The sequence below is a fragment of the Cololabis saira genome, chromosome 17, assembly GCF_033807715.1.
Source record: "Cololabis saira isolate AMF1-May2022 chromosome 17, fColSai1.1, whole genome shotgun sequence".
Classification (NCBI taxonomy): Eukaryota; Metazoa; Chordata; class Actinopteri; order Beloniformes; family Belonidae; genus Cololabis; species Cololabis saira.
The window spans coordinates 40,716,017-40,743,511 of record NC_084603.1 but is presented as its reverse complement, the minus strand read 5'-3'; the positions used below and the strand labels follow the sequence as shown (position 1 = coordinate 40,743,511).

Genomic DNA, 27,495 nt, shown 5'->3' with positions numbered 1-27,495 from the left:
GAAGAGACTTTATTATGGTAACTGAGAAATGCCTACCAACTAAGAATCATGTCTCACATATTTATGGTAATATATCATGTGATATGTCTGATAATACACTTGAAGTAAAGGAGAAATTGGAGCTTGAAATGAATGTGATAATAGAGGACGTGTGTTTGAATTGCCATTCAGGTATCAACAGTAACATGTGGAAAGAATTCAACTGGAAAACAAAAGTCAGATTTTTCAGGACCCCACTAGTACTTTCGACATTTTATAAACATTCAGTGTCTCCTCTTTATTGGAGGAACTGTGGGTTGATTGGGGATCATTAACGTCTTCTGGGACTGTTCAGTACTGGAAAGGTTTTGGCGAGATGTGAAGAAGGAGATTGAAAAGATATTGAACACTGTAAAACTATGGATCGTATACTATTTGTACTGGGAGTATTCCCAGATAATGTAACAAGTAGGGACAAGAGATATATGCTATGCATATTCTTGATGATTGCAAGAAAGACTGTAACTGTGAATTGGAAGAAGACACTCTCACCAACAAGAACTTAGTAGAAGATAAGACTGAAACAGATATATGTTATGGAGCACATGACAGCTGAGCTGCAGATGAGAATGGACTTGTTCCTGCAAAGATGGACACCAGTGAAGGAATATTTAAACATGTAATCATTTAAGTGCTAACTTGAAAAATGTAACTGAAAAGCCCTCTGTCAAGGATTGTTCAAAAATGTTTTGATAACAATTGTAATTGTCATTTTAATAAAGTTCAAAAAACAAAAGAAAAGGATTTTTCATTACACGTGTATGCGTTTCATTGTTGACGTTGAAGAAACAGCTTCACGTGCAATAATAATTCCCCAGGCCAAGTATTACAAAACTGTTGTTTTATTTAAAACTACACAGTCAGAAGTACAGAATGAAGCGAAACTGTGGCCATACACGGTATGTTAAAAAGCCTCGCGGGACACGCTGCAGCGTGCAGAACTGTCCTCAGACACGCTGCAGCGTGCAGAACTGTCCTCAGACACGCTGCAGCGTGCAGAACTGTCCTCAGACACGGTGAGGACGGTCATGGTGGCGTCAGCGGGACAGCAGGTTGTCCTTCACCGGGGACATGGGCTCCTTCTTACAGGAACTCATCTTCTGGGAATCTCTGCGGAACAAACAAAACATAAGGGTCAATGACCAATAAGGATTTTCAACAGGTCAATTTTAAAATAATAAAAAAAAGAATATCTATTGCAGTAGTTCAAACATTAAGAATGTTGTGTACACATCAATTCATATTAAAATTTTAAATTAAGTGATTTCAGAGGTTATTTGTCAAGATGAATTGGCACTAGCCTTAAAAAAGGTCATGTGGTGCAACCATGATTCATATTAAAATAAATTAATTTCCTTAACATCTTTTTTTTTTCAACTCTTCAGTATTATACAAAAATGGTTGTTTTTTTAATAGTCACACCACATGATATTTCATAAAATGGACATCAGTCAAACTTTGTTTGTATATTATGATGGAAATATAAATACAAATGTGTTACAATCTTACACACTACAAGACACTTCAGAAATCATGCCAGATAGAAGAAGATTGATTGAGTGATTTCAAAAGAAGTTTTCAAAACAAGAGTCCTGGTCGGACGGTCGCACCACATGACATTTTGACGCTTAAAAACAACAACAAAATCCCAAATAACTAGTATTTTTTCTAAAATTGTCTTAAAAACAAGCTTTTGATTGTTTTTGCTAAATAAATGAGAAATTCAGCCTCTGATCCATGTCTTTATCTTCCCATTCTCTAACCTCATTATCTATGCAGGATTCTGAGTGGGCGGGGCTATGATAATGAGGCTCTGTGCTGATTGGCTGCCTGAATGAAGCGATACACCGCTACGAAAAAATGGAGGAAGCTCCGGCGGGCGGAGTTAGTTGTGGCCGTGGTTTCACACATCGGAGGACAACCGATGTAAATCGCGCCCGTCACTGGACGGCTCATCCGGGCCGCTGTACAGACACTGCAGAATTTGGTTGTTTCCTCCTTCTCTGAGTTGGCAGGCTGAGGGGAGACCACTTTATATATGTTAAAGCAAGAAAAAACCTGTTTTTCATAATAGGTCCCCTTTAAGATTTTTTTCATGTCTCAAAAGAGTAGAACAAAAATGCAAGTAAAATAAGTACGGCCCGAACCGTAACGTGCACCCAGGTGTGTTATACATCAAAATGTGCGTCTCCAATAATTTATCAATATTATATTATACAAAGATGGTTATTATTATTATTATTATTATGTATAGTATATCATATTATTATTAGTATAGATATCGGATAGGTGAGTGGATGAATGAATGGGATGCCTGGGTCTGGGGCCCTCCGTTGTCGGGCCTGCACGTGTGTCGCCTTGTTGGGGGGTTCCCTCTCTCCGGGCCCGTCTCCGGTCCCCCCCGCTGCCTCTGCGGCGGGGGGGACCACTTTCGTGGGGGACGGGTGCGCCTGCCCGCGTCGGCGGCCGGGGCGGGTCTGTCTCTCCGGGCAGGCTGGCCCCCTGCCGGGTGGGGGTCGTTGGCCTGAAGGGTGAGGGCCTCCTGGCCGCGTGTCCGGCCCGGACCGGGTGGCCGGGGGTTGCCTGGGTCGCGGTCCGCTGCCGCGGGATCCCTGGCTGCTTCTTCCCGCGCCGTGGGGGCCCCGCCCGCGGACCCCCTTGGCCGCTGCCGGGGGGGGGGGGGCCTCGCAGGCGGTGGGTTGCCTCCCTCCTACTTCTCCCCTCTGTGGGGTCGCCGGTGGCCTGGGTTCCGGGCTCTTCCGTGTCGGCCTCTGGTCTCGCGGGTGGCGGGGTTGCTTCCCCCCCCTCCCCCACTATAGATACACTTCAGGTAGAGCTTTGTTTGGTTTATTACACACACACACACACACACACACACACACACTTAGTCACATGCATATACACAAACATACACAGCCACACACACACACACACACACACACACACACACACACACACACACACACACACACACACACACACACACACACACACACACACACACACACACACACACACACACACACACACACACACACACACACTGGCTTGTTCACCTGCATGCTGGCTCTCTAGTTTTTGGGGTTAGGTAGCGGTAGCTTAGCTCAGACTGCGATCAGATCTCAAGATTTAGGTCGATTGCTGTTGTTGTTTTGGTTGGCTCCGTGCCGGTTTGGTGTTTTGTTTGTGGTTTTTTGTTGCAGATTTCCAGTGCGTGTTTCCATGTGTTCCTGCTTCCTGGATTGGCAGTGGATGTCGTCACCCCCGCCCAAAAAAAAACAAAAAAAAAAAAAAAAAAATCACTGGGTTTGTATGTGTATATTTATGTATGTGTACGCATATGTATGTGTATATATATGTATATATATTAAATACAGTAATAATGCACGTGTGTATGCTTTTGGTTTCTACCGTCATGGTATCAATCATTAATATGTGTGCAGACAAGGGAGAGAAAAAAAAAAAAAAAAAAAAAGTGCGTCTCCATCCTGCGACTACGCGCATTACTTTTCTCAGTCAAAAGCGTTACCATGGCGACGCTAGACGCCAAAAAGCGCACCCACCCTTCATCTGATTGGTCTATATTTGATAGTTCATTTCTCTGCCATAACTTTTGAACGGGTTGTGATAAAGACATGTGGGTGGTGTCATCGGACTCGGTCTTGAGTTCTTGACCATAATTGGCCTGAATTAGCCCCACCCCTTCTTCTGATTGGTCAATATGTGATCGTTCCTATTTTCTGCCATAACGTTTGAATGGTTTGACATAAAGAGTCATGGTGGTGTCATGAGACTTGGTTTTGAGTCCCTGACCTTTATTGGTAAAAATTGCATGTGCGAGGGCCCGTTCATCGCAGCTTTAATTTATTTTGTTATTCATATGCACCTTTTAATTCTTAGAGCGCCTTGTTTTTTGTATTCCTTACAAGAATCCCCATTTTTTATTTATTTTTTTCCTTTCTTTTCATGTTGCATTTAAATTGATATTTGTCCATTATCCTCTTTGAGAGTTTCTATATTTTCAATAAACTGCTGAGTTTTTCCAGCTTCACCAGCAGAAACGACTGCCTTCCTCTTGGCATGAGCGCCCCCTGGTGTCTGCTCAGCTACTTGCAACAGCATCCATATGTGAAAAAATATTAATTTCCACAGTTTCAGTAATCTTTTGTGGACCATATTAAAGTCAAATGTTGAGGAAGAAAGAAGTAAAATATCCCCAAATAAGATCAAAAGTAAAGTATGAAAATAAAGTAGTATTTTTGAGGTTGTTGAAGTGACTTTAGCATTCCTACTTCTTGAAGCTGAAGTTCTTCCAGAGGCTGCTGATGGTGGCCTGGACTCCAGCGCTGTTCTCGTCGTTTGGGGCGGAGCCCTTTTTCCCAGAAGCAACAGATTTCTTCCTCAACCCGCTGGCTCTGGCTGGACCGAGCGTTTGGGCCTTGACTGCTCGGCTCCGACTGCTGGACGACAGCTTGGACAGCCCTGACACCTGGACACAGAGGGACCAAGGATTAAAACACAGGCCAGGCGCTCACTCCGTACTCTAGGCCTGTGTTGGGAGGAAAAATATCGATTTTCCGATTCTAAACCATCCTCATATTAATTCCTAAAAATCGATTTGTATGTCTAAAGATCGACTTTTGGTAATTTTTTGTTTATGCCCAAAAGAAAGAAATATTTTGTTGGACACAAGAATAACTGTTTTTGCCTTTAAATATGTTTAAAGGTATGAAAACATTAACGTTTTCAGTTATAATTGCATAAATTGTCTATAATTCATTACTTTATATACCGTCTTGGGGTTACATTTGCATAAAATGGTAAAAACCAAATTCTCAAAAAATTTAAAACCGAAATAGACTGAAAATGGAAACATTTTTAATGGAATTTGAAAATAAAAAATGAAACCGATTTCATACGTCTGTTTCCTCCCTGGATCTGTTTGGTAATTCTGACCCATGATGTTTCCTAAAGCAGTTCTATCAGCATTCTGGGAGCTGATTGGTCCTTACAGCATCATTAGCTGCAATACTTGCTGTTGAATCTCAATATAATACTAGTATTAATATGTTGCAGAACTACAGTCATATCATTCATGCAACAGCTGAAAAAAAAAGTTTTAATAACACTAACCCAAATCAATATTGGAATAGAATCAAATCTTGATAATTGATTCTGAATCTTAAGAATCAGAATGGAATCTTGACATTTGAATGGAACCCCCATCCTAGTAGCAAGTCTGGGTCCAGGTCTAGGTTAAACGCACCTTTGCTCTCGGGGGGCCAGCTTTTCCAGCAGCTTTTCCAGCTTTTCCAGGGTATCCAGGGCTCTCTGGCTCCACCTCCAGACTGGTGTTTAAACTCCTCTCCTGATGGAGCACAATCATGAAAGGCATTAAAACTGAGGGTGAGTGACTAGAAAAGGTTTTTCTCAAGACATTTGCAAAGGTGGAGGAGTTCTTCGTGAACGTACCGCTGCTCCGTCATCCTGGAGGGACGAGGGGGGGCTGAAGGACGGAGCTTCCTCCTCCTGGAAGGAAGTGGAGACGCTCTGAGACTGGGAGAAGTAAGCGCTGTCCTGGGAGGGGGGACAGTCGGAGACGTCTTCCTTCACCTCTGATCTGCTGTCGGGGGACGAGCGCCCACCGGGGGGGCAGGAGAAACTGCTGGACTTGTACTGGAACTGCTTCAGGGAGGTCAGTGTTTTTGACTGTTGGGTGGGGGGGGGGCTCCCCGACCACTGGAAGAGCTTCAGGCCCCGGCTGGTGGAGCTGGGGGACGGAGGGGGGCTGGGGGACGGAGGGGGGCTGGGGGTCTCCACGGACGGGGGGTCAGGACCGTCAGGACAGTCAGGACCGTCAGGACCGTCAGGACCTGCTGGTGGAGCCTCCATCACACTGTCCTCTCTGCTCAGAGCGGCTGCTGGACTGGAGCTGCTGAAGAACCTGGAGGAGAGAATCACAACAAGCACGTGAGGACTAGGACTGAACCATTTTTGAAAATAATCTAATTGCCATTTTTTTTTCATTGCGATTGTGATTTAATATGCGATTCTTTTTTCAAGGTCCTGTTCTCATGTATGTCTGTTTTATAATAAACAACAATATAATAAACAATGCCAGATTTATTTAAAGCACAGATTACAACAATAAAGAAAGTGTTATGGGACGTTCTCTGAACCCAATCCCACGACACCAAACCGGGTTAAACTTTAGCCAACACGAGGCGTAGTTTAATAGAAAAACACAGAAAAACTCCCACAGGGAACAAAAAAACCTTCCTCACAGGGAACTCAGAACTTCTTCACAAATAACTCAAAAATCACAGGGAGAAAAAAAACCACCAGCAAACTAACAAACAAACCAACAAAGCTCAGAGTTAACAAAACCAACCAGCAATGAACAACTGGCAGCCCCGCTCTTTAACCTCCTGATGAGCTGACGAGCTGCAGGTTCAGGCTCACAGCAACTCAAGGCTGAATTTAGGGCTGAAACGATTCCTCCAATAATTCAAGTAATTGGATTACAAAAAATGATGGAGGAATTTGGAGGAATCGTTTAATTTTGCAGCTCAAAGCATCGTATTTCGCCCGGACTAGAACTTAAAATGTGCTTGACACAAATGAAAGTTCAATTGAAACAAGTGGGAAAAACACCTAATCTTTTAAGTTATGTATGTTATCAGGTGTAATGGCATTTTTAGATTAGAAATAAGAATATTTCCTTAGTTTTTTAAGTGAAGGCAGTGAATTTGGTCGACTGGTGTAAGTTCAGGGTTTTTAAATGCACAGCCATGAACCTACTGGATTATATAATTTAGTCTTAGTGATGTCAATTAACATCTAACATCTTATGTATATTTATAATTGCTCTTTAAACAAAAATATGTTTTATACGATTACTCGATTAATCGATGGAATTTTCAGTAGAATACTGGATTACTAAAATATTAGATAGCTGCAGCCCTAATGCACGCGCTCAAAAACAGCTGATCACCAACACTGCTGCATGTAGGAGTCCAACCAGAGGGGGAGAAGTAGCTACACGGGCAGAGGAACCATCTACCTGCACATCAGTCATGGTGGGACTCTGGACGCAGAGTTCAGGCTGCTTTCACAGCTCACTGTTCAACTTCACGTTGACTTTATTAGTACCCGTAGGTAGATTTGTTTTGCAGTAGATGGGAGAAATATCAGTTTCAGAGGACTAACACAGCGCATAGTAGGAAAGGGCGATATTTCACCGTTCACGATATACCGTCAAAAAAAATTCCCCACGGTAAGAATTTGTCATCTCGAGGTAAAAACGATAAATTCCTGTTGATGACGTTTTTGTGTAAAGCTGATTTATGGTTCTGTGTTAAATCGACGCAGAGCTACGGCGTAGGGTACGCAGCGACGCGCAACGTACGGTGCGTGTCGCCGCGTAACCGACGCCGTAGCTCTGCGGCGATTTAACGCAGACCCATAATTCAGCCTTAACAAACATGTTTGAAGGCGGATCTGAGAGCGAGGAGCTCGTTGTTAAACGAGGCTCCAGCTCCGTTATCTGGAACTGGTTTGGATTTAAAAAAGAGACGAGGAGCAAACATCATCTATTATGTGCAGAGTCTGCAAAAAAACAGTGAGTGCAAAGGATGGATACATATTTTTGTTCTTCATCATGTTGTCTTTTGCACTATTTTGTTACCCAAACAGAAGGAAATGGTTGTTACATTTTGATATAACGTTTGACTATTACAAAAAAAAAATTGCAATAGTATCTAATTTGTGGCATGTTCCAACCACAGGTTAATTTGCACATTTTATTCATATTTAGAAGATTTATATTAGAAGAGGTCATCACTGATTGCATTTTATTTCAATTGAATTGTTTTTTATTTGTCCTGTTTCTTTATTTATATCCGGTTGTATTTTTTTCTACTTTGTGAATTTATAAGCTAAGAAAACTTGAAGGACAATGGTACTTTTGCTGTTTACTGTTATCCCACTGTTTAAGCCATACAGTTTGAATAAATGTTGAATCTGTTCTTACATTTCAAACTTGTTTCATTTGAGTCATTACAGTTTTGCAGTACAGGTGTACTAATTTAATTGGTTTTTATTAATTCAATTTAATTAGTGTAGTTTTTTTAGTATCTTTTAGAGCAGTGATTTGGGGCTCCAAAGACTGAATGTGGTGATAGATTTATAGTTAAAAAGATGGAGTTGAATTGGTATTTTTTTTATCGTCAATTTTATCGTTATCGGGATAAATGCCAGAAATTATCGTGATAAATTCTTTTGTCTATACCACCCATCCCTAGCGCATGGCCGTGTTAGGAGTGTGGGTTCTGCTCCTCACCTGCTGTGGACGGCCTGGCCGTCTCCCTCCGGCTCCCGGTTCCTCCTCTGCAGCAGCGTGGCGAAGCGGTTCCGTGGCCGGGCCTGGACGCTAACCGCCGGCGTGTCTGGCTGAAGGTCTGACTTGGACCGCTTCTGCTCAGAAGAGGAGTACTGCTGCAGAACATCCTCGTCAGATACACGGGAGTCTGCAGAAGGTTCAGAAACACAGGAGCTCTGTCAACTTTCATGTGTGATTTGACCTTTTTAGGGATGCCCCGGTACCCATTCTGGTATTGGGCCGATACTGCTCTCATGTACTCGCAAAATTCACAGATACCACGCACCGATACTTCATTGTTGTTGTAGTTACTGGTTAGTGACTCTAGGGGGAGATGTTGAGCTGCAGTCAGTGGTGATGAGAAGAGAGTGATACATGAATGAGACTGGCAACTCCGTTTCAGGCAAGATAGCAACAATTAATGCAGCGGGACGTCAGCAGTTGGACATATTTCAGAATAAGAATAATAATACTGCTGCTAAGGTGTCAAGAGGAGGGAAGGAGAATACGTCGTTTGATACCAGCAACTTGATAAAACATCTCCAGACGCATCATAAAGCTGAGTATACGGAGTTTGCTGATGCTACTGCAAGAACACAACATTAGCTCAGGTTCTGCAGAAGCAACAGACAAATAACGGAGGTTCTAACCCTTATATGCTGCTGCTGCTGCTGCTGCTGCTGCTGCTGCTGCTGCTGCTGCTGCTGCTGCTGCTGCTGCTGCTGCTGCTGCTGCTGCTGCTGCTGCTGCTGCTGCTGCTGCTGCTGCTGCTGCTGCTGCTGCTGCTGCTGCTGCTGCTGCTGCTGCTGCTGCTGCTGCTGCTGCTGCTGCTGCTGCTGCTGCTGCTGCTGCTGCTGCTGCTGCTGCTGCTGCTGCTGCTGCTGCTGCTGCTGCTGCTGCTGCTGCTGCTGCTGCTGCTGCTGCTGCTGCTGCTGCTGCTGCTGCTGCTGCTGCTGCTGCTGCTGCTGCTGCTACTATATGTAGCGCTGGATGAGCAGCCACTGTCAGTTGGACAAGACGAAGGATTTCTCCGTCTTCTCCACGCCCTCGAGCCGCGATATGAGGTTTCATTGATATGTTACATGTTTGATATTTTCTTAAACGTAAAGACAGTGCCAGTGTGGAGACTTTCTATTTACACAGAAAGATTATTTTTTGTTTAAATTTTGTTTCATTTATTGAATTTATCTGTTGCAAATTAAGCCTGTCTTCCAATTCATTGCATTTTTAGCCTAGTTATTTTTGTGGTAGAAGTATTGTATCGGTACTCTGAGTCATCGCCAAGTACACTCGGTGTGAAAAAAATGGTATCGGGGCGTCCCTAGACCTTTTATCAATGCTCGTTTCTTGTATTTTATGGATTTTGCATGGACGGGCTCCCAGACCTCCACTGTTTCTGTTATGACTAACATTTCCTCTCCTTTTTCTTTGTTTTTTGTATACAGGACTGTCTCAGAAAATTAGAATATTGTGATAAAGTTCTTTATTTTCTGTAATGCAATTAAAAAAACCAAAATGTCATACATTCTGGATTCATTACAAATCAACTGAAATATTGCAAGCCTTTTATTATTTTAATATTGCTGATTATGGTTTACAGTTTAAGATTTAGATTCCCAGAATATTCTAATTTTTTTAGATAAGATATTTGAGTTTTCTTAAGCTGTAAGCCATGATCAGCAATATTAAAATAATAAAAGGCTTGCAATATTTCAGTTGATTTGTAATGAATCCAGAATGTATGACATTTTTGCATTACAGAAAATAAAGGACTTTATCACAGTCACAGTCATGTATAAGTTGCGCTAAAAAAAAAAGAACATTTCCATTTTGGTGGTTATCTGAAGGAGGATGTGTAGTAAAACAGTCAGCTCACCCTCTCTGGGCCTCTTGGCCTGCAGCTCTTTGCGGGGCAGCAGCCTCAGGCCGGCCAGGCCGACCACTCTCTCCTTCCCCTGGGTGGAGGGACGGCTCTCTGGAGAACCTGCAGCCTGGGGAGACTGGGGAGGCTTGGTAGGTGTCGGGGTGAAGCCTCTGCTCCAGATACTGGGCCCAGTGGAGGCTGGAGAGCTGTTCCAGCTCTGGCTGCGAGGTTTAAACGGCTGAAAAGACAAAAATCAGCCATTCAAAGTGAAACTTCAGGTTAAGTAGCATGTGTTATGGCGCTTTTCCACTAGTACCTACTCAGCTGGGCCCGGCTCGCCTCCACTTGGTTTGGTTCTTTCCCACTAGGGGTCTAACGTGCCGAGTAGATACTTTTCTGCATCTATTCTGCCGAGGTTCTAAGCTGCTGAGTCGGCTGTATCTGACATCATCACACTACAGGCCACCGATTGGTCGGGGGGTTGGAGTCAGACGTCTGAGTCAGGAGGAGGAAATCAGAGAAAGAGACTGACGGATTCTTGTTCATTTTATTCAACCAGCAATGGCAGCAAAAGTCTGTTTCATGATCCAACTCTGAGGGTCAGATGTTCATAAACCTGGTGCTGAGGAGAGAATTAAAAAGATCTAGACGGAGATAAGGAACGACCAGATCTACCAGGAGCTCTGTCTCTTCATAGCTGCTCACGGCTCCAGCTGACTTTTCAGCAGCGCCGAGACAAACTAACAAAAAAAAAAAAGCGTTGTCGCTTGAAGCTTCTCTTACTCTCATTTTTTAACTTGATATCAAACACAATCCACAGACCCAGCAGCACATCTATCATCTCCTCCAGGTTCTACATCTTTAGTGTTGTTGTCTTCTTCATTTAGATACACAATCAAATACGTCACAGCAGCTTCTCCAACCTCCTACTTCTGATCTGGGTGTCTAAAAGAAACGAGGGCAAGACGAGTCGAGTCGGACTGAGTAGGTGCTAGTGGAAAAGCGCCATTAGTCGGCTGTCATCGTTCACCTTTGTAGTGGGTTTGTCTGGACAAAAGTCGTCTATCCTCTCCATGGTGTTGAGGTCCAGGTTTCCCAAGGCCATCTCCAGGCCTCTGTCATCTCCCAGGTTTCTGAGGCCGTCACCATCAAGGACAACAATTCATCAGGGCTGGTTCTAGAAAATGATGACTACGGTGCATCTCAGATCAGAGGGGGTGCACATGCCTGGCACGTTATTCAACACTCAATTATGCATTTTCCCATCATTTCAAGCGGAATGATACTAGCAAAACAAGAATATTTAAAGTGTATTTCAAATGCTTTATTGCAGCAATATTGCTGCAGAACAAAGAACATTTGTCATTTAGTCTGGGCTACCTCACCCATCAGACAATCTAGCACAGATGTTTCTTACCCTGAAAATAAAACATAGAAATTCAAACTAATTTTATCTATACAGCTCAAAACCATCACTAAACATGACAGTCATTTCAAGTGGAATGATACCAGTCAAACAATAATATTTAAAGTGTCTTTCAAGTGTATTTTTGCAGCAATATCGCTGCAGAACAAAGAAAATGCTACATTTAGTCTGGGCTACCTCACCCATCAGACAATCTAGCACAGATGTTTCTTACCCTGAAAATAAAACATAGAAATTCAAACTAATTTTATCTATACAGCTCAAAACCATCACTAAACATGACAGTCATTTCAAGTGGAATGATACCAGTCAAACAATAATATTTAAAGTGTCTTTCAAGTGCATTTTTGCAGCAATATCGCTGCAGAACAAAGAAAATGCTACATTTAGTCTGGGCTACCTCACCCATCAGACAATCTACATTGCAAAAACTCAACATCTTAACAACAATGGCTCATTTTTAGTTAAAAAAAAAATCTCATTACACTTAAAACAAGACTCATCACTGGAAAAAAGAACAATTTTCACCTGTTTCAAGTAGATTTTCACTTGAAATAAGTAGAAAAATCTGCCAGTGGAACAAGAATTTTTTGCTTGTTATGAGAAGATAAATCTTGTCCCACTGGCAGATTTTTCTACTTCAAGTGAAAATTTACTTGAAACAGGTGAAAATTGTCAAATAAGTTATTTTTCATTGTGCTACTAAAAATGCTACTAAAAATCTGCCAGTGGAACAAGATTTATCTTCTCATTACAACCAAAAAATTATTGTTCCACTGGCAGATTTTCCTACTTATTTCAAGTGAAAATTTACTTGAAACAGGTGAAAATTAGTTATTATTCTGGTAATTACTCTTGTTTTAAGTGTCATGAGATTTTTTTGACTAAAAATTAGACATTTTAACTAGAAATAAGACAAATATTCCTGGTAAGATTTTGGAGTTTTTGCAGAGTAACAACAGAAAATAAAACATAGAAAAATAAATATGTTTCCATCAAATGTGAGCTGCGGTGACTGAGGACGGTAGGATACAGTCCAGCGTAGCTGAGGGTGGCCGGGTCCACGTGTCCTGGGTAGGAGTTGAGGGGGACCACCTTCCTCCTGACGGGATCAAACACCAGCTGGTACAGGAAGGTGTTGTTGGCTTTGACGAAGCCCTCGATGTATTGATCAGGGACCACCAGGTTCATCTTCAGGTACTGGCCCATCTTTCTGATCACCTGACAGGCAGACAAGGACAAGGGCCCACAATAAACATCCTGACATGGAGGCAACATGGTGGTAATAAACTATGTAAACCAAGGTTTCTGCAGGTACCAGCAAATCTAATTTAATGCTTTTTAATGCCCCTTTTACTGCCATTTCAAACATTTGTAATGCCCATGACTAACTGCAAATACTATACAGGACTGTCTCAGAAAATAAGAATATTGTGATAAAGTTCTTTATTTTCTGTAATGCAAAAATGTCATACATTCTGGATTCATTACAAATCAACTGAAATATTGCAAGCCTTTTATTATTTTAATATTGCTGATTATGGTTTACAGTTTAAGATTAAGATTCCCAGAATATTCTAATTTTTTGAGATAGGATATTTGAGTTTTTCTTAAGCTTTAAGCCATGATCAGCAATATTAAAATAATAAAAGGCTTGCAATATTTCGGTTGATTTGTAATGAATCCAGAATGTATGACATTTTTGTTTTTGTAATTGCACTACAGAAAAATCACAATATTATAATTTTCTGACAGTCCTGTATGTGTGCGTATACTTACCTATATACACATACAAAATATACATATCCAACTCTGAATTAAATTGCAAGCATTTCATTTGACAATGATAATGAGATATTTGAGAATCTAAATAATTTACATAAACTGTCACCCTATAATGAATTTGAAATGGCTTATGTCTCTTGGTTAATTGGCTTTCAGTTCCAACTCACTTGAATTTTCTGTAATGCAATTACAAAAACAAAAATGTCATTTATTATTTTAATATTGCTGATCATGGCTTACAGCTTAAGAAAACTCAAATATCCTATCTCAAAAAATGACTGAACAAGAACTCGCTTCTGGATTCCCATCCCCATACAGGAGTGTCCTGTTTCCACAATCAAACCCTGATGAGCAAACTGGGCTTCAGTGTAGGACCCGATAAAGTTTCAACACGTTTCAGGACTGGATATCAGTTCACCAGTCGTCTGGTTGGAGCCCCACAGACCGGCCCACTTTTTTAAAAGAGCCTTAAATTAAACGCGGAAAAAGAAGACTTTGTAAAGTACAGTAATCCTCGGCGATAACGGTTCTCCTTTCACGTCTCGCTGCTTCACGGATTTACATTGTGCATCGTGTTCTGCATTCTGATTGGCTAAACAGTCTCCCCGCTTCTTCACTTCCTGTGTCAATAACGTTGGTTGCTTAGCAACAAGCTGAGAACGACCAATGAGCTTCAACAGCAGCTCAAGAACGGGACCTTTGATGAATCGTTCATTACAGTCTCAGATATAATCCATGGTGGCATGTCGGTTTAGAAGAATCTTTTTGCCCAGAAGAAAAAAAGAGCGACAACAACGACCCATAACTATGTTCTTCTCTGGAAAAAACACTCCTGCACCGCGGCTTTAGGACAAAAAGACGCTACAGAGTCAGGATGCAGTAGCATCAGAAGAGCAGGGAAATACGCACCAGTCACAATTTATCCTACTTTACTTATTGTGTTTTTCATTTTCTCCCGTTCAAATCCATATTAATCGGGTCGCGGTGGGGCGGGGCTGATCTCTGCAATTTGAAGCCTTGTATAATAATTGTAAAAAAAAAGGTTTCTACTTTGCAGATTTCATTGACTACGTTTACATGCATTCAAAATCCGGGTTATTGCTAATATTCCGGTTACTGAAACATTCAGAATATTCCGTTTACATGGTAATTAATCATTCAGGATATCTGGATCAAACCAGTGACGCACGGAGAACATCATGACGCAATTCCCATCATTTCTGCTTCTTCTTCCTGTATCCAAATTCAAAACAAATGCTGCTTCGCGCAACTTTTCTGTCTCCTTCTTGTAAATCTTCTATCCCGGTACTTTCTAGCGTCTACAAATGCAGAAATGTTCATATCCTTCATTACATTTATGAAGTGATTAGTCTCCTCCTGGTCTTGGTTTCTCCGTGTTTAGAAGAACTTCCTGGACTCAAAAGACCAGGATTCCTTGTGAACAGAACATGAGCAGAAAACAAATTCCTGTTCCGTTTGATGGGGATATTTTCCGTTTGGTGATTACATGACCCAATATTCAGGTTTTAAAAGGAGTAACCCAGGGCTCATATTGGGGTTTTTAAAAACCCCAATATGAGCAAATTTGGGTTATTCAAAGGGGTTATTGGTGTTTACATGGCCGTGCAAATTCAGGTTATTGCTAATATTCGGGTTTTAAAAGGGTTATTGATGCATGGAAACGCAGTCACTTATCACAGGTTCTTTTTGGAACGTAACCCCCACCAAAAACCTGGGATTACTGTCCACCTGCAGGCTGAGATGGTTCCAGAGTACTGGAGGCGGCATCTACCGTACGCGAGAGTCTCTGTGCAGTCACCTTGAGGATGTCTGGGTCTTTGGCGAGCCGCAGCAGCTTGCAGGCCTTGCCGAGGCCGATGCCGTGCAGGGAGGCGAGGTAGTCGCAGCCGGCCAGGATGCACATGTAGCGGAACTTGTCCTCTGTGAAGACGTTCCCCAGAGAGTGGCAGCGTCCCAGGTTGCTCTGGTCGATCTCTAGGCCGTTGCCGTGTTTGTCCATTTTGAGGATCACCTAGAAATTCATCAGAGAAAACTTGATTGACTTTGTGTTCGTTTCCCCCAGCAGCTGGACAGATAAAACCTCCGGGGACAGGGAAAGATACCGTTTTGCAGCCGAATGCCAGCAGGTCAGAGTCCTCTGTGATGACGGCCTGAGCCAAACCAGACCTGGAGAGGAAGGCCAGCTGAGCGTCGGCTTCGTACGGAGCCACCAGACAGTCCACACCTCTCGCTCGCGCAGTCTGGGTCAGAACGATATTAAAAAAAAAAATTTTAAAAGCATGTAAAGCATTTTTCCATCAGTTTGGTGTGTGGTGGTGTACGGAAGAGTATTAGGGCCAGGCAGGAGAAAAAATTTTTGAGAGGGGAAGATTTTTTTTTATTGTGCACTTCGAGAAAAAAGTCAAAATGTCGAGAAAAAAGTCGAAATGTCGAGATTAATGTTGAAATATAATTTCAAGAATAAATTCAAGATTTTGCCTTTTTCTCAACATTTCAACTTTATTCACGAAATTTCGCCTTTTTTCCTCAACATTTCGACTTTTTTCTCGAAATTGTACTTTAACATTATTCTCGACATTTCGACTTTTTTCTCCTCAACATTTTGACTTTTTTCTTGAAATTGTACTTCAACATTAATCTCGACATTTTGACTTTTTTCTCGAAGTGCACAATAAAAAAAAAAAAATCTTCCCCTCTCAAATATATTTTCTCCTGCTTTTCTCCGGCCCTAATACTCTTCCGTAGGTGGTGCGAGTCCTCAGGTTCGGTCATTTATGCTTTCTCATGTGGTATTTCATTTTCATTTCATTTTATTCTTTATTTCGTTCAAAAAATAAAAAACTATTCAATACAAATACAAATACAAATGTTCATAAATTGTGAATGAAAAGGGAGCAGAAAGAAGAAGAATCTTATGGGTATGTCAATCAAACTTAACTAACATATTATTATATTTACTTAACATTAGGGATGGGCGGTATGGACTAAAAAATGTATCACGGTAATTTCTGGCATTTATCCCGATAACGATAAAAATGACGATAAAAAAAATACCAATTCAACTCCACCTTTTCAACTATAAATCTATCTCGCTCTCAGATCCGCCATGTTTGTTACACAAAAACGTCATCAACGGGAATTTATCCTTCTTTCTTTCTTTCTTTCTTTCTTTCTTTCTTTCTTTCTTTCTTTCTTTCTTTCTTTCTTTCTTTCTTTCTTTCTTTCTTTCTTTCTTTCTTTCTTTCTTTCTTTCTTTCTTTCTTTCTTTCTTTCTTTCTTTCTTTCTTTCTTTCTTTCTTTCTTTCTTTCTTTCTTTCAGGCTCATTTCCTTCCTTCCTTCTTTTTTCCCTTCCTTCCTTCTTTCCTCCTGCTCTCTCCTTCCTTCTTCCCTTCCTCTTTTCTCCCTTCCTTCCTCCTTTCCTTGTTTTCTCCCTTCCTTCCTCCCTTCCTTCCTTCCTTCCTTCCTTCCTTCCTTCCTTCCTTCCTTCCTTCCTTCCTTCCTTCCTTCCTTCCTTCCTTCCTTCCTTCCTTCCTTCCTTCCTTCCGTCCCTCCTTCCTTCCTTCCTTCCTTCTTTTTTCCCTTCCTTCCTTCTTTCCACCTGCTCTCTCCTTCCTGCTTCCCTTCCTCTTTTCTCCCTTCCTTCCTTCCTTCCTTCTTTCCTTGTGTCCTTCCTTCTTTCCTTGTTTCCTTCCTTCCTTCCTTCCTTCCTTCCTTCCTTCCTTCCTTCCTTCCTTCCTTCCTTCCTTCCTTCCTTCCTTCCTTCCTTCCTTCACGTACATTGTGCGTGGATTTAACACAGAACCATAAATCAGCTTTACACAAAAACGTCATCAACGGGAATTTATCGTTTTTACCGTGAGATGACAAATTCTTACCGTGGGGAATTTTTTTGGCGGTTTATCGTGAACGGTAAAATATCGCCCATTCCTACTTAACATACAGGCTTTAGACATCATTCGGTGCGTGTCGCCGCGTAGCCTACGGCGTAGGCTCTGCGTAAGTGTAACGCTGAACCATAAATCAGCCTACAAAGCGAGTTTCAGCTGTCAATCAAAATAACGGGGGCCCATAACGCTTTCAGTGTGGACAGAGAGTGTCCGATGCTACGCAGTGCGACGCGATAGTCGGACGCTCGCGTGCAGTTAGGACAGGCTGTTAAACCAACACATGGCAGCACGGTGAGGCAGCTCCATCTAAACCCTGAGGGATTGGATGACGTCCATGACAGAAGTCCTCACCTTGATGAGGTTGTGAGCCATGGCGGGGGTGATGTTGATGCAGCGGGTGAAGCAGTCTCTGGCCTCAGACAGCTTCCCTTCTCGCAGCAGCTGCCGACCTTTGTGAAGGTTGGACTCCCTTCGCCTGAAACGTGTACGAGTCAAACTGAATATGCAATGGGGCTCATTCATGACACATTTAGATTAGTCACAGCTTCAACCAAGATGCAAGTGGCGCTTTTCCACTAGCACCTACTTGGATCTACTCATCTCAGCTCGACTCAACTTGGTCTGGTTTCTTTTCCACTACAATTCAGCACCTGGAGCAGAAGTAGGAGGTTGGAGGAAGCTGCTGTGACCTATTAGATTACATTACTAAAGATGTAGAACGTGGAGGAGATGATATACAGGACTGTCTCAGAAAATTAGAATATTCTGAGAATCTTAATCTTAAGCTGTAAACCATAATCAGCAATATTAAAATAATAAAAGGCTTGCAATATTTCAGTTGATTTGTAATGAATCCAGAATGTATGACACTTTTGTTTTTTTAATTGCATTACAGAAAATAAAGAACTTTATCACAATATTCTAATTTTCTGAGACAGTCCTCTATGTGCTGCTGGGTCTGTGGCTTGTATTCGATATAAAGTTAAAAAATTAGAGTGAGAGAACCTTTAAGCGGCGACGCTTTTTAATTTTGGTTTGTTTTGTCTCTGTGCTGCTGAAAAGTCAGCTGGAGTCGTGAGCAGCTATGAAGAGACAGAGCTCCTGGTAGATCTGGTCGTTCCTTATCTCCGTCTAGATCCCTTTTTAATTCTCTCCTCAGCACCAGGTTTATGAACATCTGACCCTCAGAGTTGGATCATGAAACAGACTTTTGCTGCCATTGCTGGTTGAATAAAATGAACAAGAATCCGTCAGAGTCTCTTTCTCTGATTTCCTCCTCCTGACTCAGACGTCTGACTCCAACCCCCCGACCAATCGGTGGCCTGTAGTGTGATGATGTCAGATACAGCCGACTCAGCTGCTTAGAACCTCGGCAGAATAGATACAGAAAAGTATCTACTCGGCAAAAGTGGGAAAAGAACCAAACCGAGTTGAGTCGGGCTGAGTAGGTACTAGTGGAAAAGTGCCATTAGATTAGTCCCAGGCTCAACCAAGATGCAAAGAGTGCACCACACCACATCACCCAGACCTCCACCCCCTCATACTCACTCTCTACGAGCCTTTTCCACCTCCTGTTTGGAAGGTAGATTACGTCCGTCAAACACCAGGACTGGTTTGATGCCGAAGTTCAGCAGCATGTCCACAAACTTCATACAGTACCACACGTACCTAGACAGGACATGCAAGGAGACAGACAGGACATCGGAATATTAGAGCCAGCAGGTTTCTGCATATTTGTGTCCTTCCTTGGAAACTACAGAACTGCTCACTGATCAGTTGGTTCCCCTTTGGCGAGCTTGTCGGCGCAGGAGAACGCTCCTTTGTGCAGCCAGCAGTAGGTGTCCACCGCCACCGTTTGACCCTTGTATTTCTTCACGTTGACGGGCTCGCCTGCATCCTTGATGAACTGCAGCAGTCCGGAGATCCCCATGATCAGCAGCTGAGCTGGACCACACGATTCTAAATCTAAAGAAATCACACATGCATACGCACTGAAAAGTTCGTTTTTAAATCATCTGATCAGCGGCCCTCAGTATTAGGCAAATACAACGTCAAACCGAGGCAAGTGTATTTGTAAAAACACTTTTCATGTCTATGGTAGTCACATAAAAAGATGTTAAATGCATTAACAAGTAAAATAGTTTAAAAGACAGTCACACATAAGTTAAAAAGAATTAAACAAATGAAATGCAAGAAATAAAGGTTGTAGTTAGGCCTGTGCTGAAAAAATTGATTTTCCGATTCTATATCGATTCTCATATTAATTCCTAAAAATCGATTTGTATGTCTAAAGATCGATTTTTTTTTTCCATCATAACATTACAACTTTTGGTATTTTTTTGTTTATGCCCAAAAAAAGGAATGTTTTGTTGGACAGGAGAAAAACTGCTGCCATGTTTTTGCCTTTAAATATGTTTAAAGGGATGAAAACATTAAAGTTTTCAGTTATAATTGCATAAATTGTATATATTTCATTACTTTATATATTGTCTTGGGGTTACATTTGCATGAAATTCGAAAAACCAAATTCTCAAAAATTAAAAACCGAAATAGTACGAAAATGGAAAAAATAAAAATGGAATGTGGGAAAAAATAAAACCGATTTCATACGACTGTGGATCTGTTAGGTAATTCTGATTGACACGATGTTTCCTAAAGCAGTTCTATCAGCATTCTGGGAGGTGATTGGTCCTTACAGCATCATTAACTGCAATACTTGCTGTTTAATCTCAATATAATACTCGTATTAATATGTTTCATAACTACACAGGCATATCATTCATGCAACAGGTCAAAAACAGTTTTAATAACACTAACCCAAATCAATATCGGAATCGAATTGAGATAATCTATTCTGAATCTTAAAGGGGACCTATAATGGCATCTAATACCTATTTTAAACAGGCCTTGAATGTTTTAAAAACAAGCTTTTGACCAAAAGGGGTCCACTGAAGCCTAAGCTTATGACACCTACCCCTTCTCACAAGAAAAAAAGAAAGGAGGAAAAAAAAATGTTAGCTTTTATAAACTAGTGCATTTAGACTTGAGAGAATGAAACAAAATACATAAATAAATCCATATGAGAAGTTGCCCGAGTATAAACAAATAAGTGTACACACTACACAAACATACAGCATATTCCACGTCATTACTAAATATCATTCAGTATATACAGTACTCGAGTTGTAAAAAAAAAAAATCAGGGGGGATGGTGGATTTTATCATATGGGGACAGATAATTTGTGCTGATTACAAATAATATAATATATTACAAATAATAGCAGTGACCAAAACAGCTGCAGAAATACTGCAGGAATGACATAGCAGCAGTTAAATGCAGCCTTCTGTAAGCTTTAAATATCCACTGGGCTTACATCAAATACATCAAAACACAACAATAAAAAACACTTTTCTGAACTTATCAATATGACTCTGTCCTTCACAGGATAAGTAACATGGATCCCTGCAAAAACTCACAATCTTAACAAGAATATTTGTCTTATTTCTAGTTAAAATGTCTCATTTTAGTAAAAAAAATCTCATAACACTTAAAACAAGACTCATCACTGGAAAAAACAACAATTTTCACCTGTTTCAAGTAGATTTTCACATAAGTAGAAATAAGTAGAAAAATCTGCCAGTGGAACAAGATTTTTTTGCTTGTAATGAGAAGATAAATCTTGTCCCACTGGCAGATTTTTCTACTTATTTCAAGTGAAAATGTACTTGAAACAGGTGAAAATTGTCAAATTAGTTATTTTTCTGGTGATGACTCTAAATGTTGAAATAGCAGTAAAACTATGTGGAAATATGGGGGAACAACTATCAAACAAATATAAATCCAATATTTCTACTCCAAAAAAAAGCAATCAGAATTGTCAACCATGCTGAATACTAAGCACCAACAAATCCACTTTTCATCTGGCCAAACACCATAAAATTATACGATTTAATCCAATTCAAGACAGCAATAACAACGTACAAGGCACACAACCAGATGCTCCCACACTGTATCCTGGAGTTGTTCCAGGTGAGGGAAAGCAGGCACAACCTAAGAGGTTATGGCATTTTTGAGCAGAAATGGCCAAGAACAAAAAAAATGTCAAGGTGTATCAGTGTCGAAGGGGTGAAACTATGGAACCGCCTGGATGAGGAACTAAAAAAAAGTAGCTCAATTTACAAATTTAAAAAAAATTCTAAATCTAAAATAATAGATAAATATAGAACACTAATATAAATTATCTTCATATTAAACTGTCTAAATTATGCAACTTTCCTCCTGCAGCTGTCCCCAATCGTGAGTGACCATATTTATTTTCTTCTCTTCTTTGTTCATTTTCTTTGTTTTGTTCGTTCGTTTTGTTTTCTTCTTATTAGTATCTTTTTGTCTCTGAAGTCTGCCTTTTGTTGAAAAGGATAGGCAAAATAAGCCATGAGGCTTCAGCCTATACCTCAAAAAAAAAAAAAGGAAATGTGTACATATATATAATATATATATTTATACATTTGTGTATACATATACAGTGTGTATATGCAAACATCTTAAAATGTAAATGACTAAAATAAACTAAACTAAACTAAACCACATTCATTGATGAAATTACATAAGGGATGGAAAGGGGGGATGGCAGTTTTACAGGGGGGAGTATATATAAGCACATAAATACACGTATACACACATGCATACTGTGTATATGTGTGTACATTATATATATATATATATATATATATATATATATATATATATATATATATATATATATATATATATATATATATATATATATATACACACACATACACACACACAAACACACATTCATACATACATACATACATACATACATACATACATACATACATACATACATACAGACACGCGCGCGCACACGCACGCACGCGCACACACACACAGACACACACACACAGTTGTATAAGTTTATTTGTCTGCGAAAAAGCGTTCAAGTTGACACTTTTAACATGTGATTTTTCGCACTTCTCTTGCTGAAAACCATTATTTCATCAAGGAGACAGTTTGTTCAGAGCAGCAGACGAGTTACACTTTTATTGGAAACAAGTGCACAACAGATGAGGATAATTACAGCAGCTCTACCGCGTCAGTTACACCAACAAATACACCACCTCTGTAGTCAGGGCAGTCCCCGAAACACAATTGTTGAACTATGCAAATATTAAAAGTCAAACGTACCTTTCTGTTGCTAGTATCCGCAAATTTAGACCGCTTGGGAGCGAAAAACTAAGGTTCGGTTTTCGCGGTAAGAGAGGGGATTTAGTAAGAGCGGCTGCTATTGGTTACAGGAGGAGACAGTGGGCGGGGTCATAGACATGTATCCTCCCATGGAGCTGCTGCGATACGTCAACGTCGCCGCCATATTGGATGTGGCAAGACTGCGCTGTAAACTAATACAAGTGAATGGACTTATTTTCATAAACGCCTTTCTACAAAGAAATTTACGTTTTACGTCTCATTTATTCATTCACACAAGCACTAATATACTTGGGACACAGTTAGGCACCAAATATAATATATTTAATTTTCACAGATGGCAAAAATAAGAACTTTATTGATCCCACATAGGAGTAATTCATGTTATATCAGCTATAGAGAACAAGGTAATGCCGAAAAACAATATATATCCCCCCTCACAAAAATAAGAAAAATAGAGAAACATATTTTCTCCTCAACAAAACCTATTTAAAAATTTTCAAGTAACAAAATAACATATTTGAACAATTTTTCAGACAATAAAATAACATTTGAAACATTTTTCAGACGATAAAATAACATTTGAACCATTTTTCAGACAACAAAATAACATTTGAACCATTTTTCAGACAACAAATAACATTCTTATTTTTGTGAGGGGGGATATATATTGTTTTTCGGCACTACCTTGTTCTCTATATAACATGAATTACTCCTATGTGGGAAAGTTCTTATTGTTGCCTTCTGAGAAAATTAAATATATTATATTTGGTGCATAAATGTTTCCCAAGTATATTAGTGCGTGTGTGAATGAATAAATGAGACATAAAACGTACATTTCTTTGTAGAAAGGCGCTTTATGAAAATAAGTCAATTTACTTGCTGCGTTCCATTTACCTCGGAAGTCGGAACTCGGAACTGGGAATAACGTCACAGCCGAGTTATCAGCGTTCCAGTTACAAAGTAGGTAAACAAGTTTGTAGTTCGCATATACCACATGAAAAATGTAACTTACACTATAGCAGCATATATATGCCAAACAATACTTGTATACGACTGATTTAGTGTGACCAAAACTAGAATGAAGTGATACGAATTTTTACAGAGCTCTCTTCTACTGTTTACAACCGGGGCAGCCATCTTGGAACGTGAACTCGGGGGTGGTGAAGACTCTCCCACTTTCCCAGTGGGAAATCCCACTTCGAGGGGCGTTCCAGTTGAAAAATCCAACTGGGAACAGCACAGCCACATGGCGGCGTCGTTGACGTACGGCTCAGGGCGGATACGTTTATGTCTATGGGCGGGGTCAACGGAAGTACGGAAGCGGTAAAAAAGGGGATTTAGTAAGAGCGGCTGCTATTGGTTAACAGAAGAGACAGTGGGCGGGGTCAACGGAAGTACGGAAGTAAAGAAAATCCCTCTTGCCTCCACGCGGCTTGGTGGCAGTAATGCAACATTTGCTTTTTAACTAATCTCCCCCTACCAAAATATCTCAAATGTGAGCGGTTCTGGTTATTTATGGGGTTTTATTTGGATCCCCATTAGCTACAGCAAAACTGCAGCTATTCTTCCATTCAAGCAATGTATAGTTATCATAGTTTGCAGCAATAACCATTTTTAATAAATATTCATTTATTTATATTATATACTGTGTATGTGTATATATATATATATATATATATATATATATATATATATATATATATATATATATATATATATATATATATATATATACATATATACATATATACATATATATATATATATATATATATATATATATATATATATATATATATATATATATATATATATATACAGTACTTGAGTTGTAAAAAAAAAATCAGGGAGGATGGTGGATTTTATCATATGAGGACAGATAATTTGTGCTGATTACAAATAATATAATATATTACAAATAATAGCACTGACCAAAACACCTGCAGAAATACTGCAGGAATATATATATATATATATATATATATATATATATATATATATATATATATATATATATATATATATATATATGTATATATATATATATATATATATATGTATATATATATATATATTGTAATTTTCTCACTGGCAGATTTTCCTACTTATTTCAAGTGAAAATTTACTTGAAACAGGTGAAAATTGTCAAATAAGTTAATTTTCTGGTGTTATTTTTCTGGTGATGACTCTAAATGTTGAAATAGCAGTAAAACCACATTCATTGATGAAATGACATAAAGGATGGAAAGGAGGGATGGCAGTTTTACAGGGGGGATGATTTGGACCGTTTTTATTTCAGGGGGGGATTCCATCCCCCCTCATCCCCCCTCATTCCCCATCAATTCCAGTACTGAGTATAGGCGATGCAAAGTTTGCAACCTGGAAAAGACGCAAACGTAGGACCTCTGGATGACGCCTTTATCCAATAGACACTAAAATTATTTAATTCCTTTCAAGTATTTGTTGAAATATTCTTCATTTCAATAATGATAATTCAATAATGTTGAACATGATTTCTCCATGTACATGACCAGTTTTTAGAAGAATAATTTCAGAAAAAAAAGCCACAATAGGGCAGATAATTTGTACATACAGTATCACTTTCCCACCAATCGAGAATCACAGTATGATGAAAAGATTGATGAAAAAAAACTCGATTTTACTCACTCACTCACTCATCTTCTTCCGCTTAACCGTTCCCTGGTCGCGGGGGCAGCAGCCTCAGCAGAGATGCCCAGACTTCCTTCACCCCAGACACTTCCTCCAGCCCTTCCTCCAGCTCTTCCTCCAGCTCTTCCAGGGGAGTCCGAGACGTTCCCAGGCCAGCCGAGAGACATAGTCTCTCCAGCGTGTCCTGGGTCTTCCCCGGGGTCTCCTCCCGGTGGAACATGCCTGGAACACCTCCCTAGGGAGGAGGGACATGCCTGGAATACCTCCCTAGGGAGGAGGGACATGCCTGGAACACCTCCCTAGGGAGGAGGGACATGCCTGGAACTCCCCCCTAGGGAGGCGTCCAGGAGGATCCGGTACAGATGTCCAAGCCACCTCAGCTGACTCCTCTCAATGTGAAGGAGCAGCGGCTCGACTCCGAGCTCCTCCCGGGTGTCCGAACTCCTCACCCTATCTCTAAGGGAGCGTCCAGCCACCCTGCGGAGGAAACTCATCTCGGCCGCTTGTATCCGCGATCTTGTCCTTTCGGTCACTACCCAAAGTTCATGACCATAGGTGAGGGTAGGTGCGTAGATTGACCGGTAAATCGAGAGCTTCGCCTTTCGACTCAGCTCTTTCTTCACCACGACGGTCCGGTCCATCGACCGCATAACTGCGGACGCTGCACCGATCCGTCTGTCAATCTCACGCTCCATCGTTCCCTCACTCGTGAACAAGACCCCGAGATACTTGAACTCCTCCACCTGAGGCAGGACTTCTCCACCCACCCGGAGAAGGCACGCCACCCTTTCCCGATAGAGGACCATGGCCTCGGTTTTGGAGGTGCTGATTCTCATCCCTGCCGCGTCGCACTCGGCCTCAAACCGCTCCAGCACATGCTGAATGTCCCGGTCTGATGAAGCCAACAGGACAACATCATCTGCAAAAAGCAGAGATGAAATCCTGAGGTTCCCAAACCAGATCCCCTCCGGCCCCAGGCTACGCCTAGAAATAATGTCCATAAAAATTATGAACAGGACCGGTGACAAAGGGCCCTGCCGGAGTCCAACATGCACCGGGAACAAGTCTGACTTACTGCCGGCAATGCGAACCAGACTCCTGCTCCGATCATACAGAGACCGGACAGCCTTAAACAGAGGGCCCCGGACTCCATACTCACTGACCCCCCACAGAACGGCACGAGGGACACGGTCAAATGCCTTCTCCAGATCCACAAAACACATGTAGACTGGTTGGGCATGGTGTTCGTTATGGACAAACTGTGACTAGCACAGAAGTCCAACAACAAAACACTGCTCGGGTTCAGATCGGGGAGGCCGCTCCTCCCAATCACGCCTCTCCAGGTATCACTGTCATTGCCCACGTGAGCGTTGAAGTCCCCCAGTAGAACAATGGAGTCCCCAGTTGGAGCACTATCCAGTACTCCTCCCAGGGACTCCAAGAAGGCCGGGTACTCCGCACTGCTTTTCGGCCCGTAGGCACAAACAACAATGAGAGACCTTTTCCCGACCCAAAGGCGCAGGGAAGCGACCCTCTCGTTCACCGGGGTGAACTCCAACACATGGCGACTGAGCTGAGGGGCTATAACCAAGCCCACACCAGCCCGTCACCTCTCACCCTGGGCAACTCCAGAGTAGTGGAGGGTCCAGCCCCCTTCAAGGAGCTGGTTCCAGAGCCCAAGCTATGTGTGGAGGCGAGCCCAACTATCTTTAGCGGCAGGCCCGGGTCTACGAGGGTGCAAAAGCATGCATTGCACCCTCAGTTTATGTGTTTGCATGCTCAGTTGAAAATACGAAAAGAAAACTGACAAATGCGCACGCGTCAGCCTGATTTATGGTTCCGCGTTAAATCGACCGCGTAGCCTACGGCGTAGGATACGCGGCGACGCGCACCATACGTTCGCGTCACCGCGTATCTTACGCCGTAAATTCTGCGTTGGTGCAACGCGGAACCATAAATCAGCCACTGTCCGTCACTCATCTGCTTCCAGCAGTTCCCTGCACCAGCAAGACGCTGCTCTCTGCTGCTCCGTTAACACAAAGTAACGATGGATGTTCGGAAGTGGTTCAAGCACAACGACGCAAGCAAGTTTACAGGACTGTCTCAGAAAATTAGAATATTGTGATAAAGTCCTTTATTTTTCTGTAATGCAATTAAAAAAAAAAATTACATTCTGGATTCATTACAAATCA

At 41.3% G+C, this 27,495-nt stretch overlaps 1 protein-coding gene across 1 annotated transcript; it reads right to left on the bottom strand.

Annotated features, from left to right (window-relative positions):
- exo1 (exonuclease 1) lies at positions 1-22,685 on the bottom strand. Its single transcript, XM_061744935.1, has 14 exons — positions 22,613-22,685; positions 19,173-19,368; positions 18,952-19,071; positions 17,755-17,878; positions 15,618-15,755; positions 15,314-15,526; positions 12,743-12,930; positions 11,314-11,416; positions 10,296-10,521; positions 8,381-8,567; positions 5,512-5,983; positions 5,306-5,407; positions 4,332-4,528; positions 1-1,149 (listed from the first exon to the last, which is right to left on the bottom strand). The coding sequence occupies exons 2-14, from the start codon at positions 19,331-19,333 to the stop codon at positions 1,077-1,079; spliced, it is 2,304 nt and encodes a 767-aa protein (XP_061600919.1). The 5' UTR covers positions 19,334-19,368; positions 22,613-22,685; the 3' UTR covers positions 1-1,076.
- Positions 22,686-27,495: the final 4,810 nt, after the last annotated feature.

Excerpts from the sequence above, each read along its gene's own strand:
- exo1 (XM_061744935.1), bottom strand. The coding sequence starts at position 19,333 with ATGGGGATCTCCGGACTGCTGCAGTTCATCAAGGATGCAGGCGAGCCC. Across the intron at positions 10,522-11,313 it reads CAGACAAACCCACTACAAAG|CCGTTTAAACCTCGCAGCCA; the intron begins GTGAACGATGAC and ends TTGTCTTTTCAG. Across the intron at positions 4,529-5,305 it reads CTGGCCCCCCGAGAGCAAAG|GTGTCAGGGCTGTCCAAGCT; the intron begins GTGCGTTTAACC and ends CTCTGTGTCCAG.